Source organism: Jaculus jaculus, chromosome 9, assembly GCF_020740685.1.
Source record: "Jaculus jaculus isolate mJacJac1 chromosome 9, mJacJac1.mat.Y.cur, whole genome shotgun sequence".
In the NCBI taxonomy this organism is placed as follows: Eukaryota; Metazoa; Chordata; class Mammalia; order Rodentia; family Dipodidae; genus Jaculus; species Jaculus jaculus.
The window spans coordinates 114,105,487-114,123,468 of record NC_059110.1 but is presented as its reverse complement, the minus strand read 5'-3'; the positions used below and the strand labels follow the sequence as shown (position 1 = coordinate 114,123,468).

The window sequence follows — 17,982 nt, the reverse complement described above, 5'->3', positions numbered from 1 at the left end:
GAGACATCACTATTATGAATGCTAAGGACTGTCTCAATGTCTCCCTCCTCTCCTTTATTTTGTGAACTGGCAATCAAACCCAGGGCCAAGCTATCATGAAGCTATCCCATGGCCTCAAATTGTTATTAAAAATATTTATTTATTTATTTATTTTTGTCTTTTTTTTTTTTTTTTTTTTTAAGGTATGGTCTCACTCTAGCTCAGGCTGACCTGAAATTAACTCTGTATTCTCAGGGTGGCCTCGAACTCACAGCAATCCTCCTACTCTGCCTCCCAAGCGCTGGGATTAAAGGCATGTGCTATTTATTTATTTATTAGTTTTACTTTTTACTTTTTTTTATTTTTCAAGGTAGGGTTTCACTCTAGCTCAGGCTCTCCTGGAATTCACTATGTAGTCTCAAGGTGGCATCAAACTCATGGTGATCCTCCTACCTCTGTCTCCTGAGTGCTGGGATTAAAGGCATGCACTACCACACCAGGCTATTTAAAGAGAGGAAAGAGAGAAAGAGAATGAGTGCACCAGGGCCTCATGTCACTGCAAATGAACTCCACTTTGTGCATCTAACTTTACATGGGTACTGGAGAATCAAACCCCGGCTGTCAGGCTTTGCAAACAAGTATCTTAACCATTTAGCCATCTCTCCAGCCCTGTCTCAAATCTTGAGGGTACTTTTGCAATTTCTCCTCCCTTACACTCTAGGGTAAGAACTGTGGTCATGTCCACTCCTCAGCTGAGCAGGAGATGCACAGGCTGAGTGCTGAAGGACTTTATGAAGATCCTACAGGTGGGTCAGCTCTGCCTAGACTCAGGGTCAGCACTCAGGGTGCTTCATGAGGCTTGCTTGTCCTCACTCGACCCACTTTGTTCTTTGTTCCTGCTCCTCCCGGGCCTCTCTTTCACCCCTTACAATCCTTTGTTTCCCAACCAGAAGCTTCCTTCTTTTTTGGTGTTTTTTTTTTTTTTTTTTTTTTTTGGTTTTTCGAGGTAGGGTCTCACTCTGGCTCAGGCTGACCTGGAATTCACTATGTAGTCTCAGGGTGGCCTCGAACTCTCGGCAATCCTCCTACCTCTGCCTCCCGAGTGCTGGGATTAAAGGCGTGCGCCACCACGCCCGGCTTTTTGTGTTTTTTTTTTTTTTGAGGAAGGGTCTCACTCTAACATGGAATTCACTGTGTAGTTTCAGAGTAGCTTCAAACTCACAAGTTCCTCCTACCTCTGCCTCTGGAGTGCTGGCATTAAAGGTGTGTGCCACCATGCCTGGTCCTGAAGTTTCCTCTTGCCTCAGGCCTTCCTACAGGGCATGTGTGCACCCCACTGCCAGGGAAGTCCTCCTGCAGACAGTTCTCATAGCAGTGGACTCTGCTTTTGTTGTCTCAACTGTAATTCAGTGGCATTGTTACCTTTTGTCAGACATCTGCAGGGAAATGGTCCCTGGGTCTGGTCACTGTTATGTTCCCATTGGTAGGAGTATCTGGTAGGCCTGGGTCTGGATGCATGATTGTTGAAAGGACATAAGGATAAAAAATCGGCTACGTGTGGTGGCACACATCTTTAATCCCAGCACTCAGGAGGTTGAGGTAGGGGATGGCTTTGAGTTTGAGGCTAGCCTGAGACTACATAGTGAATTCAGGGTCAGCCTGGGCTAGAAAGAGACCCTAGCTCAGGCTGGAGAGATAGCTTAGCAGTTAAAGGCACTTGCCTAGGAAAGCCTAAAGACCCAGATTTGATTGCCCAGTACCCACATAAAGCCAGATGCACAAGGTGGCGCATGCGTCTGGAGTTTGTTCACAGTGGCTAGGGCCCATAGCATGTCCATTCTCTCTTCTCAAGTAAATAAAATATTAAAAACAAAAAGAAACCCCACCTCAATAGACCCAAGACAACAAAAAACCCAGCCAGGTGTGGTGGCACATGCCTTCCCAGCACTAGGAGGCAGAGGTAGGAGAATTTATGTGAGTCTAGGCCAGCTTGAGCTAGAGTGAGACTCCACCTTGAAAATAAACCAACCAACCAAAACGCTCACAGTCTAGGTCAGATCTGCCTTCTATCCTCAGTCTTGGATCCTCCCCTCTTCCAGAATCTACTCTGGCCTGCAGGGCAAAAAATGGGGACTACGCTATCGGCCACCCGTACAAACACAGCGGCAGAGCCCCATGTCCCGCTCACAGGCCCAGGGCACTCACTGCTCCTTGGCAATCTCCAGGTCCTTTCTGTGGCTCTGCAGGGCCGCCGCCATATGCCCCAGCTCAATCTGGGCATTGCCTATGCAGCTGTACAAGTTGCCGACCAATTCATCCTTGTTGGGCACCTCTTCCTTGTCCCAGCCCAGAACCTTCTTCAGCACTTTCTCCGCTTTTTGAAGACTCCCTTCAGCACTGCCACTGGTCAGCACTGGGAAGAGAAGAAGGGCATGCGGAGGCAAGGGCGGCCTCCTGGGCCATGGTGGGTGGGAGTCTCCATCCACAGTTCCCCCCTCCCCACCTGGCAAGGGTGAGAGGCCCTGCCCAACACCTCTGGGAATATCACCCACACATGTCTATGTCCTCTAGGCTCTTGAGGATGTAGCGGGCAGTCTCAGAGGGTCTGCGTTTGCGGTCCCGCAGCCATTTCTCTTGCATCAGCTTCCGGTCTCGCTCCCTGGCATAGATGGGCTTTTGCTGCCTCCAGAAGTTGCTACGCCTGTCCAGGTAGTTGATGCCTGTTATGATAAGGTCCTCCACGGTCAGGCCGCCCTTGATGGTCCCTTTGATGAGGTCTATGGGGAAGGGGTTTGAGGAGACACCAGTGAGATCAGTTGTCTGTAAGGGAGCCGTCCCCTCCAGGCTGTGGTCCTTGCTGTGCGACATTGTGAGGAGCTCAGTCTGCAGATGTGGGCACAGTAAGGAAGTGAGGGCACATGTGGGTGGGATGGGTCTACTGGCCAGGCCAGGATGAGGCCAGAGCCCCCTCTCAGGCAGGATATCTTTTGAGATAGGGTCTTACTCTAGCCTAGGCTAAGTTGGAATTCACTATGTAGTCTCAGGCTGGCCTCGAACTCATGGTGATTCTCCTATCTCTCTGCCTACCAAGTGCTGGGATTAAACACGTGCACCACCATGCCCAACATTTTTTTTTTCTTTTATGGCTTCTCAAGGTAGGGTGTTGCTCTAGCCCAGGTTGACTTGGGATTCACTATGTAATCTCAGGCTGGCCTCGAACTCACAGAGATCTTTCTACCTAAACTGCCTGAGTGCTGGGATTAAAGGCATGTGCCACCAGGTCCAGCCAGTTTTTTTTTTTTTTTTGCATATATGTATGTGCATGTGTCATGTGCATAGACATGTTTATATGTGTATGCATATGCATGAATTAGGCTAGGCAGGCCAGCCAGTGTGTTCCAGGGATCCTCTCTGCCGCCCGGGCTCTGGGATTACAGGCATTTACAGGGGGACTGGAGCTCAAACTCAGGTCCTCACACTTGCAAAACAAGAACTTCATTGACTAAATGACCTTCCCACACCCTCTTTTTTTTTTTTTTTCTTATTTCAAGGTAGGGTCTCGCTCTGGCCCAGGCTGACCTGGAATTCACTATGTTGTCTCAGGCTGGCCTCAAACTTGTGGTGCTCCTCCTACCTCTGCCACCCAAGTGCTGGGAATTAAAGGTGTACACCACCATGCCTGGCCCAACACCCTCTCTCAGGCACTCTTGGTACAAGCCCTTCATGGAAAAGGAGTAGCTGACAACTGTTTAATAAACCTGTCATCAGGGTTCCCCACTTTCTGTGTCCCCAGAAAAGAGTCTAAATTCCCAACCCAGCTCAGACTGACAGTGCTCAGTGAGTCCAGGTGCCAAGTATGCTGGTGCATGCTGGGAGCTGGAGGAGAATGCCCAAGTCCTGCCCACTGCCTGGCTAGAAGCTGGGGCAAGGCCACACAGGGTGGTGGTCAGGCCTCCCTTCCCCCCCTCCACAACAGGGCCTCTGGAGAGCAGGATGCTTTCAGACCCATTACTACTGGGGAGATGCAGCAGCAGTGAAGCTGTCTGCATGCCGCCGCTCTACAGAGATCCCCGCAGATAACCTCAGGAAGCCAGACCTGGAGAGAAGGCTTATGTTGCCAGGGCGGCACCTGCTCAGGCTAATCAGCTCATGGCAATACACACCACATTTTTTGTTGTTGTTTTTTGAGGTAAGGTTTCACTCTAGTACAGGCTGACCTGGAATTCACTGTGTAGTCTCAGGGTGGCCTTGAACTCACAGCAATCCTCCTACCCCTGGCTCCCAATTGTTGGGATTAAAGGCGTGTGCCACCATGCCCGACTACTTATTTTCTTTTTTGTCATTCATTTCAAGGCTCTATCCTGTGTTGTGTTGCCAACAGCATATAGTGGGGGAACGAATCCTGGATTTGATACCAGCATTGATGTCACCAGTAACTTGACTGTCACCTTGAACATTAAGTGAATCCTTTCCTTATCTATGAAAAGAGGGTTTGGACCAGATGACCTACTAGAGCGCACAGCGCTAATATGTATCTATGAGGTTCGTTTACCCGGGAGATGGCCCTTCAGGGACTATGACCGTGGTTTATGATTGGGATCTTGAACGACCCCTAGTGGCGCCATGTGTTGACGTCTTGGTGTTATTAGGAAATGGGGGAACCTTTAGGAGGTGAGGCCTAGTAGAAGGAAGTTAGGACATTGTGAGCAGGCCCCTGAAGGACAGTGAGACCCCTGCCCTTTCCTGTCTCTCTGCTTCCTGGCCACCACGAGGTAAGAAGCTTTGTTCCCACTACTATGTTCTGCCAACAGTAGGCCCCAAAACAATTGAGTCACCTGACTATGAACTGAAACCTCTGAAACCCTAAGCCAAAGTGTATCTTTCCTTCTTTTTTTCTTTCTTTCTTTTTTTTTTTCCTAAGATAGGGTCTCACTCTGGCCCAGGCTGACCTGGAATTCACTATGGAGTCTCAGAGTGGCCTCAAACTCACGGTGATCCTCCTATCTCTGCCTCCCGAGTGCTGGGATTAAAGGCATGCACCACCACGCCCAGCTCTCTTTCCTTCTTGTAAATTAATTATCTTGGGCATTTTGTCAGAGTAATGGAAGGCTAGCACTGTTTTAAAGAAGCCCAAATCTCCACTGTTCCTTCTGCAAGTACTTAAAATCACTGGCTCTGAAAATGAACTTTTTAGGGGCTGGAGAGGTGGCTTAGTGGTAAAGGCGCTTGCCTGAAAATGAACTTTTCTTTTTATTTTGTTTATTTATTTTTTGGTTTTTGAGGTAGGATCTCATTCTAGCCCAGGCTGACCTGGAATTCACTGTGTAGTCTCATGGTGGCCTCAAACTCACAGTGATCCTCCTACCACTGCCTCCCAGGTGCTGGATTAAAGGCGTGCGCCACCATGCCCTTTTTTTTTTTTTTTTTCAAGATAGGGTCTCACTCTAGTTCAGGCTGATCTAGAATTCACTATGTAGTCTCAAGCTGGCCTTGAACTCATGGCAATCCTCCTAACTTTGCTTCCAGAAAGAATCAACTGGGATTAAAGGTGTGTACCACCATACCTGGTTTGATTCTTATACTCAAAGATGAGCTATGGGACTCCAGAGATGGCTCAGTGATTAAGGCACTTGCCTATAAAGCCTAAGGACATAAGTTTGATTCCCCAGTACCCATGTATCTGGCGCATGCATATGGAATTCCTTTTAAAGAAAATTAAAAAAAAAAAAAAAAAAAGATGAGCTCTCATTGCCTAGCTCTGTGTGACTTCAGTTTTCTCATCCGTAAGCTGCGAATGCTGGTAAAACCTGTCAGTCACGTGTCAGCCAACATTGCATGGCCAGCTCTGCATTAAGCATCTTCCCCAAACTTCCTTTGCCCTGAGTCCCTGTCGGTAACCAAGGCTCTGAAACCTTCATCCAACAGGAGCTTCTCCAAATACTCCTTGTCCACATAGAGCTCCCCCAGCAGCTGGCGGACGGTCTTCTCGCTCTTAAGGGAGCCCCTCCGCTTGGATTCTCTCTTGGTGTTGTGCAAGAGTTGCTTTATGGGTTGAGGCTTCTGCTGGGCTTTCATACTCTGGAAAATGGAGAGCACCCACTGGAGCCTCAACAAGAAACACTGGTGCCCAGCATGACCCCAGAGCCAGACACTCCATGTTCCTGAGCCTCAAAGGCTCCCTTTGGGCTGAGAACCATGGAGTGTGCTTGGATGGGCAAAATTCCAGTCCCGAGACCACTCTGGGACTGGGGTGGAATGTCATGACTGCCCATGATGGACAGGAGCTAAATGTTCCCAAGTGAGAGAGAGGGTTCTGCAGGTACACGTGGCCTCAAAGCCAGGCACCTTACCTCAGCCTGCTTGCTTAAGAAGGAGAGGTCTCCTTTGTTCTCCAGCTTAATGGAAGAAGGACCTGCAAGGACAAAAAAGCTGGAGCTCTGCTTGGCCAAGCCTCTCAGGCATGACCTGTCACATATTTTTATGTGGAAATGACTGCCTTTGGCAGGTTGATGGTGGGGGCTGTGGCAAAGCTGGCCCTGAGCCACCCTAGCATGCGAATGTGTAGGCTGTTTGGTACTGGGCTCTCCTAGGAGCTGAACAGCCCCTACTAGCCCAAGACTGTGGCAGATTTCCAAAGTGGGGGGCGGGATTCAGGGAAACTGTCACCTGCCATCTCAGCATTCTGCAGCCCATAGTGGCGAGCTGTCCCCAGCCTCCCTCTCAAGCTGATGGGGAAAACCAGCCCTTGGAAAAAGGAAGTCAGGATCCCAGGCAGGCTGGACTCGGGACGATACACTATGACTTTAGGCTACAGACAGGCGTGTTCTAAAGCAGCCTTCCAGTGTGGCTAGGAGGTCACCCTGCAGATAGTTCTTAATCCGTGACATCACCAGGAACAGTCAAATCCAAATGAGACTCCCAGGTGGCCTGGTGGTAGTTGCCTGCACGGTGTACCTCAGGCCTTCCCCAAACCCAAGTGTTCCTGGATAGGCCACAGCCCCTCTGCTCACTCACTTCCCACCGAGTTGTTGATGGCTTCCTGGGCTTTCTGAATGCCAACTTTGAATTCCCGATCAGGCCTCAGCTTGTAGCCTCGATGATAGAATACCAAGGCAAACTCAAAATCTCCCATGGTGTACAGCGTCTCGGCCTTTTGTAAAATCCCCTGGAGTAAGACAGCGAGTCATAGTCAGGTGGACAGACGAGGCTTACAGGATGCAGGTGTGGAAGAATGGAAGGGCACTGGGTTGAGGGTCAAGGTTGGAATACAAAGGGCAACAGCCAGGCAAGTGTCCTGAGAAGAGAAGTGTCCAGGCACTGCGGCTGCCTCTTCACCTCCTGGCAAGCAGAGGCTGTTGCTGGCAAGGGAAGGGGTGAAAGCAAGGCTGAGCCCTCCCACCCAGCAGTCACCTTGCAGAAAGTCGGGTCGCTCTGCAGGGATGCCTCAGCATCTTTCAGGGATTTCTCCAAGTCTCCCATCTTCAGGAAGCACTTGGAGCGGGCAACCAGGCAGTTCTTGTCTCCACTCTGCAGCTGAAGAGCCTGGCAAAGGAAACACTGAGGTGGGCAGGCACCAGAAAGAACAAGACAGCTGCCTGACCAGAAAGGGCAGCGCACACTTCCTGCGGTTTCAAGGGGACCCCTCAGATCAGCAAACAGGCCTCAGCCTCACCAGACACGAGCAGCGCAACATGATCTTTGCTCCATGAGCTCAACCGTGCAGCTGCGTGTGACTGACAGAGGAGGAGGCCCAGTCACAACTCCTGTGGAAGATACTGGTCAAGAATGGGAGTCAGGGCTGGAGAAGTGCTGACTGGCTAAAGAGCTTGCCTGCAAAGCCTAAGGACCCAGGTTCAATTCCCCAGGACCCACATAAGCCAGAGAACAAGGTGGTGCATGCGTCTGTAGTTTACAACAGCTAGAGGCCCTGTCATGCCCATTCTTTTTCTCTCTCTTTTCCTCTTTCTTTCTCTCTCAAATAAATAAATGACTAAAAGTAAAATATTGAGAAAAAAAAAAGCAAGGGCTAGAGAGATGGCTCAGTGGTTAAGGTGCTTCCCTGCAAAGCCTAAGGACCCAGGTTCGATTCTCCAGAACCCACATTAGCCAGATGTACAAGATGGCATATGCCTCTGGAGTTTGTTTGCAGCGGCTAGAGGCCCTGACATGCCCAACCTCTCTCTGTCTGCCTCCCTCCCCCACCACCCTCAAGTAAATAAATAAAAAGAACAGGATTCATCTGCCAACACCTGAAATTTCTCCAGTCCTTTCCAGTAACCTCAGGATATTTTGTTCACACCAAATTCAATCACAAATGTGAAATGGCTGCATATCATTATCCAGTCAAATTTCTCAGGCTAAAGCAAACAAAATAGATTTTAGAACAGTCTGAAATTTAGCTTCTCTATTTTGCTAGCCTGTGGAGAAAGGTGCTAGGTATTGCAATCCAGAACATTATGCATGATGGCCAAGTGTTCCAATAAACTACACACTGAGCCCAAGCTTTCTCTTTTCCTTCTCTTAATTTTTGTTTGTTTGTTTTTTCAGGTAGGATTCCACTCTAGCTCAGGCTAGCCTGGAATTCACTATGTAATCTCAGGATGGCCTTGAACTCACACCGATCCTCCCACCTCTGCCTCCTCAGTGCTGGGATTTTTTTTTTTTTTTTTTAAGTTCTGAGAGAGACAAACTCTAGACATGTGTGACTTTGTGAGTTTTGCTTTACATGAGCACTAGGGAATTGAACACAGGACCATCAGGCTTTGCAAACAAGCCCCTTTAACTGCTGAGCCATCTCTCTAGCCTCTCTCTTTTATTCCCCCCTACAAGTTAAGAGTCTCACTCTAGCCCAGGCTGACCTGGAATTCACTATGTAGTCTCAGGGTGGCTTCAGATTCATAGCAAGCCTCCTACCTCTGCCTCCCAAGTGCTGGGACTAAAGGTGTGCATTATTCATGTACGGCTCTTTTCTTTTCTTCTTCTTCTTCTTCTTTTTTTTTTTGTTTGTTTTGTTTTTGGTTTTCTAAGGTAGGGTCTCACTCTAGCCCAGGCTGACCTGGAATTCACTATAGAGCATCAGGGTGGCCTCAAACTCATGGCGATCCTCCTACCTCTGCCTCCCGAGTGCTGGGATTAAAGGTGTGTGCCACCATGCCTGGCTCTTTTCTTCTTATTTTTAAAATTTTACTGGGTTGGCGATATGGGCTTAGTGGTTTAGGCACTTGCCTGGGAAGCCTAAGACCCAGGTTCAATTCCCCATACCCATGTAAACCAGATGCACAAGGTGGCTCATGTGTCTGGAGTTCATTTGCAGTGGCTAAAGGCCCTGGTGTGCCTATTCTCTTTCTACCTGCCTCTTTTCTTTCTCTCAAATAAATAACATATATATATTTTTTAATTTTTTTATTGGTTTTTCAAGATAGGGTTTCACTCTAGCCCAGGCTGACCTGGAATTCTCTATGTAGTCTCACAGTGGCCATGAACTCACGGCGATCCTCCTACCTCTGCCTCCTAAGTACTGGGATTAAAGGCATGTGCCACCATGCCTGGCTAATACTTTTTTTTTTAAATCATTTATTTATTTATTTACTTATTTATTTGAGAGCAACAGACAGAGAGAAAGAGGAAGAGGGAGAAAGAGAGAGAGAGAGAATGGGCGCACCAGGGCCTCCAGCCACTGCAAACAAACTTCAGATGTGTGCAGCCCCCTTGTGCATCTGGCTAACATGGGTCCTGGGGAATCCAGCCTCAAACTGGGGTACTTAGGCTTCACAGGCAAGCAGTCTCTCCAGACCCTAATACTTTTTTAATGTAGGAAATTGAGAATCATCACTATTTCAGGAGATAAAGATGAAAATGCCAGATGTGCTGCGGGCCTGAGTAAGGTCAGGTGCTGTCACTCCCGCATCTTGTTATCTACTGTGTGCGTCTCTGACTCAGGGTCCCATGTAGCTCTGGGTGGCCTCACACTCGCTGTGCAGCTAAGGCTAGCCTGGAGCTCCTGATCCTCCGGTCCTCATGTTCCAAGTATATCAAGGACTACCCGTTCTATCCTGTCATCTTTTGATTGAGGTCATCACTTTAGGCACGGTGGACTGTCTGTCCTTCAGGCTGGTATTTAGTCCATTCTAGGACTTTCCTACATTTCCAAGAAGAGGAAGGAGCTACTCTCATTCCTGGAACAAGATGACAACTCCTGCACAGCCACCTTCCCTTGGGGCAAACTTCTCTGGTCTGGGCTGCTCCAGGATAAGACTTACTCCAGAAAGAGCTGAATGGGCAGGGCAAAGCACCCAAGCTCAAACATTTGTCCATCTGATCATCTTCCTCATTTTCATTTTATTTATTTTTCATTTTTAAAAATATTTTATTTGCCGGGCGTGGTGGCGCACGTCTTTAATCCCAGCAGTCGGGAAGCAGAGGTAGGAGGACTCGCTGTGAGTTTGAGGCCACTCTGAGAATAAAGAGTGAATTCCAGTTCAGCCTGGGCCAGAGTAAGACCCTCCCTCAAAAAACAAAACAAAACAAAAATTATCTGTATTTATTTATCTGAGAGAGAAAGACAGAGAAAGAGGCAGGTAGAAAAGAGAGAATGGGCGTGCGAGGGCCTCCAGCCTCTGCAAAGAAACTCCAAACATGTGCCATCTTATGTGGGGGTGAGGAATCAAACCTGAGTCCTTTGGCTTTGCAGGCAACTAAGCCATCTCTCAAGCCCATGTTCTATTTACTTACTTTGGTTTTTCGAGGGAGGGTCTCACTCTCGCCTAGGCTGACCTGGAATTCATTCTGTATTCTCAGGGTGGCCTGGAACTCCCGGCAATCCTCCTACTTCTGCCTCTGGAGTGCTTGGATTAAAGGCGTGCGCCACCACGGTGGGCTTACATGTTTTGTTTTATTTTATTTGGCTGTTTTTTTCCAAGGTAGGGTCTCACTCTAGCCCAGGCTGATCTGGCATTCACTATGGAGTCTCAGAGTGTCCTTGAACTCATGGAGATTCTCCTGCCTCCGCCTACTGATACTAGAATTAAACGGTGTGCACCACCATGTTCGGCAAAATGTACTTTTTTTTAAGGGAACAATCACAGGGTTAAGTGCTGTTTCCACCACCTCACACCAAAGGCACATAAGAGAACAACACGATGAGCATGGCTGATGGTGGCCTTGATCACCTGGCTGCGGAGGTGTCAGGTCTCTCCACTGAAAAGTTACTGTTTCCTCCCCCACATCTTCTTGTACTAAACTGTTTGGAAGGAAGGGTTTTTTTAAATTTTATTTTTGTTTTTTGTAGGTAGGGCCTCACTCTAGCCCAGGCTGACCTGGATTTCACTATGTGGTCTCAGGGTGTCCTCAAACCCACGGTGATCCTCCCATCTCTGCTCTCTTGTGCTGGGATTAAAGGCGTACACCACCACACCTGGCTTTACTTTATTTTTTTTTAAGTCATCCTTGGGGCTGGAGAGATGGCTTAGCAGTTAAGGCACTTGCCTGCAAAGCCAAAGGATCCCAGTTTCTTTCTCCAGGACCCTCCTAAGCCGGAGGCACATGCATCTAGAGTTTGTTTACAGTGGCCCTGGCATGCACATTCGCTGTCTTTCTCTGTATCAAATAAGTAAATAAAATATATTTAAAGTCATTCTTTTTCTTCTAATTGTATTTATTTATTTGCAAGCAGAGAGAGAGAAGAGACAGAGAGAGAATGGGTGTGCCAGGGCCTCTAGCTACTGGAAACAAACTCCAGATGCATGAACTGCATCCCCTTGTGCATCTGGCTTACGTGGGTACTGGGAAATTGAACCTAGGTCCTTTGGCTTTGCAGGCAAGCACTTTAACCACTAAGCCATCTCTCCAGGCCAAATAAAATATTTTTTAAAAAGAGTACATTTGGTTGGGACTGGAGCTTGCCTAAGATGCCTAAGAACTTAAGTTGGAATCTCCAGGTCCCACGTAGCCACACAGTGATGCAAGTACACAATTTGGTACATGCACCACGAGGGGGCGCACGCGTCTGGAGTTCGTTTTCATCAGCTGAAGGCCCTGGTGAGCCCATTCTCTCTCCCTCCCTTTCCCTGTCTCATTATAGACTTGAGTTAGCTCTGTGAGTTAATCATAAAACAAGTGAAAGTAAGTGAGGTCAGTTTCCGGATTGAAGGGAGGACTTAAGGGGAAGGTGGTAGAAAATGGACAAGGATGCGGTATATCTGTGATAGTGTGTATCAAACAGGAATGAAGGAATTAAAAACATTTTATTTATTTATTTGAAAGAGAGACAGAGAGAGGTAAGCAGATAAGGGACAGAGAGAGTGGGTGCACCAGGGCCTTTAATCACTGCAAATGAACTCCAGACACTGGGAATTGAACCGGGGTCCTCAGGCTTCATAGGCAAACGCCTTAACCACTAAGCCATTTCAGCAGCTCAGGAATGAGGGAATTAGACACAAGAGTCTTCTTTGCATCATTAGGACCTCAGGGTTAATGGTGATGGAAAATGGTGCCAAGGACAGACAGTGGTGCACACATGTAATCCCAGAAGCCAAGGCAGGAGGGTTATCAGCTCAGCACCAGCCAAGGCTACATAGTGAGGGATCTTGTCTCCAAGAAAGGATGCTGGCAAGAGTACTGCACACCTGTAAATCCAGCACTCTGGAAAGAGATACAGGAAGATCACTGCACATTCCAGACCGAAGTAACCAGCCAGCTTTGGCTGTCTCAACTGAGGCTGGCAGCCAGGTAAGGTGGGGGCACACCTTTACTCCCAGCACGAGGGAGGCAGGTAGGAGAATCATCGTGAGTTCCAGGCCAACCTGAGACTAAAGAGTGAATTGCAGGTCAGCTTGGGCTAGAGAGAGACCCTGCTTCAAAAACAACAAAAATAAGTAATCAAACAAACATAAGGCTGGGGAACTAGGTGCAGTGGTACAACCCTTTAATCCCAAGGGAGGCAGAAGTAGGAGTATCGCAGTGAGTTGGGGGGCCAGCCTTAGCTAGACGGACACCTTCAAAAGAAAAAAGGAAAAGATGCAGTGCTCCAGTCTTCCGTGTCCGTCGTGCTAAGAAAAAAAAAAAAAAAGGTAAAAAAAAAAAAGAAAAAAGAAAAAGAAAAACAGGGTCTGGGCATAGTGGCACATACTTTTAATCCTAGCACTTGGGAGGCAGAGGTAGGAGGTTCGCCGTGAGTTCGAGGCCACCCTGGGACTAGAGTGAATTCCAGGTCAGCCTGAGCTACAACAGCGAGACCGCTACCTCGGGAAACAAACACACACACAAACAAAGAAGAATGAGAAGAAAAGCGGGTGAGACGGTCGGGAGCAGCACTCACGTTGCTGAAGCTCTGGGCGGCTTTGGCGAACTCCCCGCACAGGTAGAGCCGCTCGCCCTCCGCCATGTAGGAGGGAAAGGTGCTTCGCAAGGTCTCCGCTTCGGCGTCGGCCATGGTGACCCGGTGTTTGGAGACACCCCCCCACCGAAGCGGAGCGAGAGAGCTGAGCTTGGTAAAAGACTGGAGAACCTCGGCGCGGCTGGTCGAAACCCCGTCTCTTAGCAACCGGAGACAGACACTGACTTCCGGTCCCGCCCCCAGGAAAGGGGGCGGGGCCAGGACCGCGGCGCCGCCGGCCCGGAGTGCGCGTGCGCGCGCGCGGCCGCCGTTCACACGCCCTGCAAGTGACGAGCGCGTGGCCGGCGGCTGGAGGAGCGAGGCGCTCCGCGGGTGATCGCCGGTGTCGTCCCCTGTCGCCTCCGTCCCCAGTTGCCACGTGAAAGGCCTCCCTGGCAAGGTAGCCAAGAAAACAAGAGTAGGAGGCAAAATTCCAAGTAGGGATAAGGCCCACGCGCCCTGCTGCGCTGTGCTGCCGGTAGGGAGACCGAATTTTGAGCTCGGTGTCAGGGTTTTTTTTTTTTTTGAGTCAGTCTGCACTCCTGTCACTTCCTAACCGCGTGACCCAGGGCGCAGCATGTAACGGGCTCTGATCCATGCATACCCCACTTGCCAACATGGAAATCACAGGACCCACTCCACCCTCAGGGATGTGAGGCTTTTCATGAGACCACAAAGGAAAGTAAGGATGGGTTCAGCTGTCAGTTTTGTAACACGTTGAACTCCTCCTAGGAGTAGGCCTGGACTAAGGTCTATCTTGACATCCTCCATCCACTCCAACACCACTAAAATAAAAAGTGGGCTAAATTGGGCATGATGTTTCACACCGTTAATCCCAGCACCTCGGAGGCTGAAAGAGGAGGATCACTCTGAGTTCAAGGCCAGCCTGGGCTAAGTAAAGTGAGACCCTTCCTCAAAACAAAACAGAAACAAAAAGTGGACTACGTGGTTTCAAAGTTCTGTAGGACCCCAGTAGCTCAATTGTCTCAACTACTTTACTTTCAAAAAGTCTACCCTCCAAGCTGAGGAAGACAGATCACCTGTTGACCAAAGCGCTGTTCACCATTACCCAGTTAAAGCCAGAGGCACAAAGTAATGCATGCACCTGGAGTTTGTGTGCAGTGGCAAGTGGCCATGGTACACCTATACTCTGCTGGCAAATAAGTAAATAAATAGATCATTTTAAAAACATCTGTCCCCAAAAGAGATTGTAACCTTCACTTAGGCAGAAACCTTGTCTTAAATTACACCAGCTGGGCATAGTGGGTCACACTTTTTCTGTTTGTTTGCTTTTGTCTTTTTTAAGATAGGATCTCCACTAGCCCTGGAACTCACTATTGGTTTCAGGGTAGCCTCAAACTTGTGGCAATCCTACCCCTGCCTCCGGAGTGGTGAGGTTAAAGACTTGTGCCACCTCGCCCAGAGTGCAAGCCTTTAATTCTAGGAGGATCACATCAGTTCTAGGCCAGCCCAGGCTAGAATGAGACCCTACCTCGACAAAACCAAACATATGCACATTTTTTTCTAGAATCCAGCAACTGGCACATAGTAGGAGAAAATAACTCATTGGTGGGATTTGGAAAAAGTTATCCATACCTTCGCACACACATGCCCACACAAATTAGTACAAGCCAGCTATAATCCCAGCACTCAGAAGGCTGAAGAAAAAGGATCAATTCTAATTCAAAGCTATCTGGGGCTATATAGTGAGTTCAAAGCCATCCTGGGTTACACAGGGCAGACCCTATCTCCACCTACAACATACTGCATATAAAATTGGAAAACCTGGGTAAGGTCAGTGGATTCTCATCATGTTGAGTTTCTCATTGAGTTATTATACCTTCAAGGTTTTTCAAGATTACCATTGGATAGGGGCATTGGAGAGATGAGTTTGTGGTTAATATGCTTGCCTGCAAAACCTAAGGACCCAGGTTTGATTCCCCACTAACCACGTAGAGCCAGTTGCACAAGTTGGCTCATGCATCTAGAGTTCATCTGCAGTGGCTAGAGATCCTGGCATGCCCATTAAAAACAGCCGGGGGTGGGGAGGGGAGAATTGGACGTGGTGGTGCACGCCTTTAATCTCAGTACTTGGGAGGCAGAGGTAGAAGGATCGCCTTGAGTTCAAGGCCATCCTGAGACTACATAGTGAATTCCAGGTCAGCCTAGGCTAGAGTGAGACCCTACATTGAAAAACCAAAATAATAATAATAGCGACATGATTTTTCTCAGTCCTATCTAAACAGGAAGAGAGATGCCCAAACAAGCAAGAAGCAAGCACCCAGTGTGATGTTAGTTGAGAGTCCTGTGGGCCTTTGAGGAAGTGCTCAGAAATGCCCACAGGTGATGTAGGCATGAGTCAGAGAGAAGGCAAGGCTTCAGGACAAGTAGGATGGTTCCCAGGAACACCAAGTGGGTTAGGAGGCGGGCAAAGTCTAGAGATGTGGGTTGTGTTTAGGGAACACCGAGCTACATGGTGCCGTGCTTTGCTCAGGCTCCGGGTTGTTCAAGAGGCTCAGAAATGAGTTGAGCATCTCTGTTAAAGTGACCAGGATTCAGTAGAAAATGCCACCTACCAAGAGCTCTATAGATGCAAACCGAATCAAAATGCAATGCAAACCCAATCCAAATCACAGCATTAGGCCCGGCATAGTGGCGCACGTCTTTAAGCTTAGCACTTGGGAGGCAGAGATAGGAGGATCATCATGAGTTTGGGGCCACCCTGAGTCTATGTAGTGAATTCCAGGTAGGCCTGGACTAGAAAGAGATCCCTCCACCACCCCAGATTAAAGGGATGTGTCAGCATGCCTGCCAGAGACAGAGAGAGAGAGAGAGAGAGAGAGAGAGAGAGAGAGAATGTGTGCACCATGGCCTCTAGCCAGTTATTCCAACTCCTGGCCTCATAACTACTTGAACAGGAAACACCAGATGACCTTCCTCCAGGCCTTTGCTCTGGTAGGTTCCACTGATGGAATGTGAATGTTCCAGTCATCTACTTACCTGCTCCTTCACCTTTGTTTGTTTTTTTAATATTTTATTTTTTAATTGATTTATTTATTTGAGAGAGAGAGACAGAGAGGCAGACAGAAATGGAATGGGTGCACCAGGATGTCTAGCTACTGTAAACGAACACTAGATATATATGCCACATTATGCATCTGGCTTTACATGGGTTCTGGAGAATAGAACCTGGGTCCTTTGGCTCTACAGGCAAGTACCCTAACTACTAAGCCAGCTCTCCAGCCTGTACCTTTGTTTGTTTTGAGGCAAGGTATCCCTGTGTCAGCCTGGAACTTACCAAGTAGACCAGGCTGACTTCAAACTTATAGCCATCCTCATGCCTGGGCCTCCCAAGTGACGGTATTACAGGCTTGTGCTCACATGCCCAGCTTTCATAGTAATCTTTCTTTCTTTTTTCTTTTTTCTTTCTTTTTTTTTTTCACAGTAGGGTCTCCCTCTAGCCTAGCCCAAGCTGACCTGGAATTTACTATGTTGTCGCAGGGGGCGGCCTTGCACTCCTGGGGTTACTCTTACCTCTGCCTCCCAAGGGCTGGCACTGAAGACATGTGCCACCACACTCAGCTTCTTGAATATTCTTTATTTTTTGGGTTTGGAGGTAGGATCTCTCTCTCTCTCTGCTTCTTTCTCTCTCTCTCAAATAAATAAATAAAATAAAATGCAAGAAAATGAGAGCTTAAAAAAAGAAGAAAGAGAGCCAGGCAGAGATAGGAGAATTGCCATGAGTTCGAGGCCACCCTGAGACTACATAATGAATTCCAGGTCAGCCCAGGTTTAGAGCGAGACCCTACCTCAAAAAACAAATCGGATAAAATAAAATAGAGAATGGGCACATCAGGGTCTCTAGCCACTGCAAACAAACTCCAGACACATGTGCCACCTTGTGCATCTGGCTTACCTGGGTACTAGGGAATTGAACCTGGGTCCTTAGGCTTCTCTGGCAAGTGCCTTAACTGCTAAACCATCTCTCCAGCCCCAAATGAAAATATTTTTTTTAAATCCTTAAGCCAGGTGTGGTGCCTCTGGCTTTACATGGGTACTAGGCTGACAAGCTTTGCCAGCAAGCACCTTTAACCACTAAGCCATCTCTCCGGCCCAAAGGGTGTTTTGTTATTGTTGTTGCTCCTTATATATTGAGAAAGGGCCTGTCGAGGTAGCCCACGTTTTCCTTGAACTCATAGTCTTTTTGTCAAGCCTCCTGAGTACTTGGATTATAGGCATTTGCCACAATATTGTTGTTGTTTGCTTGTTATGGTTTTTTTAATTAATTAATTATTTATTTAGAAATAAATACTTTTTAAATTTAATTTTTATTTAGTTGAAAGGGGCAGAGAAAGAGAGAGGGAGGGAGGGAGAGTAGGTGTGCCAGGGCCTGCAGCTGCTGGAAATAAACTCCAGGTGCATGTACCACTTTGTGCATCTTGCTTACATGGATCCTGGAGAATTGAATCTTGGTCCTTTGACTTTGCAGGCAAGTGCCTTAACTACTAAGCCATCTCTCCAGCCCCCAAATAAATATTTTTTTGTTTGTTTTTTCGAGGTAGGGTCTCACTCTGGCTCAGGCTGACCTGGAATTCACTATGTAGTCTTAGGGTGATACTCCTACCTCTGCT

The 17,982-nt window shown here is 48.1% G+C and overlaps 1 protein-coding gene across 4 annotated transcripts in view; it reads right to left on the bottom strand.

The window, feature by feature from the left end:
* The window catches only part of Odad4 (outer dynein arm docking complex subunit 4), a 31,267-nt gene extending 17,760 nt beyond the window's left edge, over window positions 1-13,507 (bottom strand). For all 4 annotated transcript variants that reach the window (XM_004655752.2, XM_045159811.1, XM_045159812.1 and 1 more), the window contains exons 1-7: window positions 13,295-13,507; window positions 7,390-7,521; window positions 6,994-7,144; window positions 6,330-6,391; window positions 5,892-6,057; window positions 2,532-2,756; window positions 2,185-2,392 (exon numbers count right to left, since the gene is read on the bottom strand). In XM_004655752.2, the coding sequence (XP_004655809.2) occupies window positions 2,185-2,392; window positions 2,532-2,756; window positions 5,892-6,057; window positions 6,330-6,391; window positions 6,994-7,144; window positions 7,390-7,521; window positions 13,295-13,408 (1,058 nt within the window). In that variant the 5' untranslated portion in view covers window positions 13,409-13,507. The remainder of the gene's footprint in view (window positions 1-2,184; window positions 2,393-2,531; window positions 2,757-5,891; window positions 6,058-6,329; window positions 6,392-6,993; window positions 7,145-7,389; window positions 7,522-13,294) is intronic.
* Between the last annotated feature and the right edge of the window lie 4,475 nt (window positions 13,508-17,982).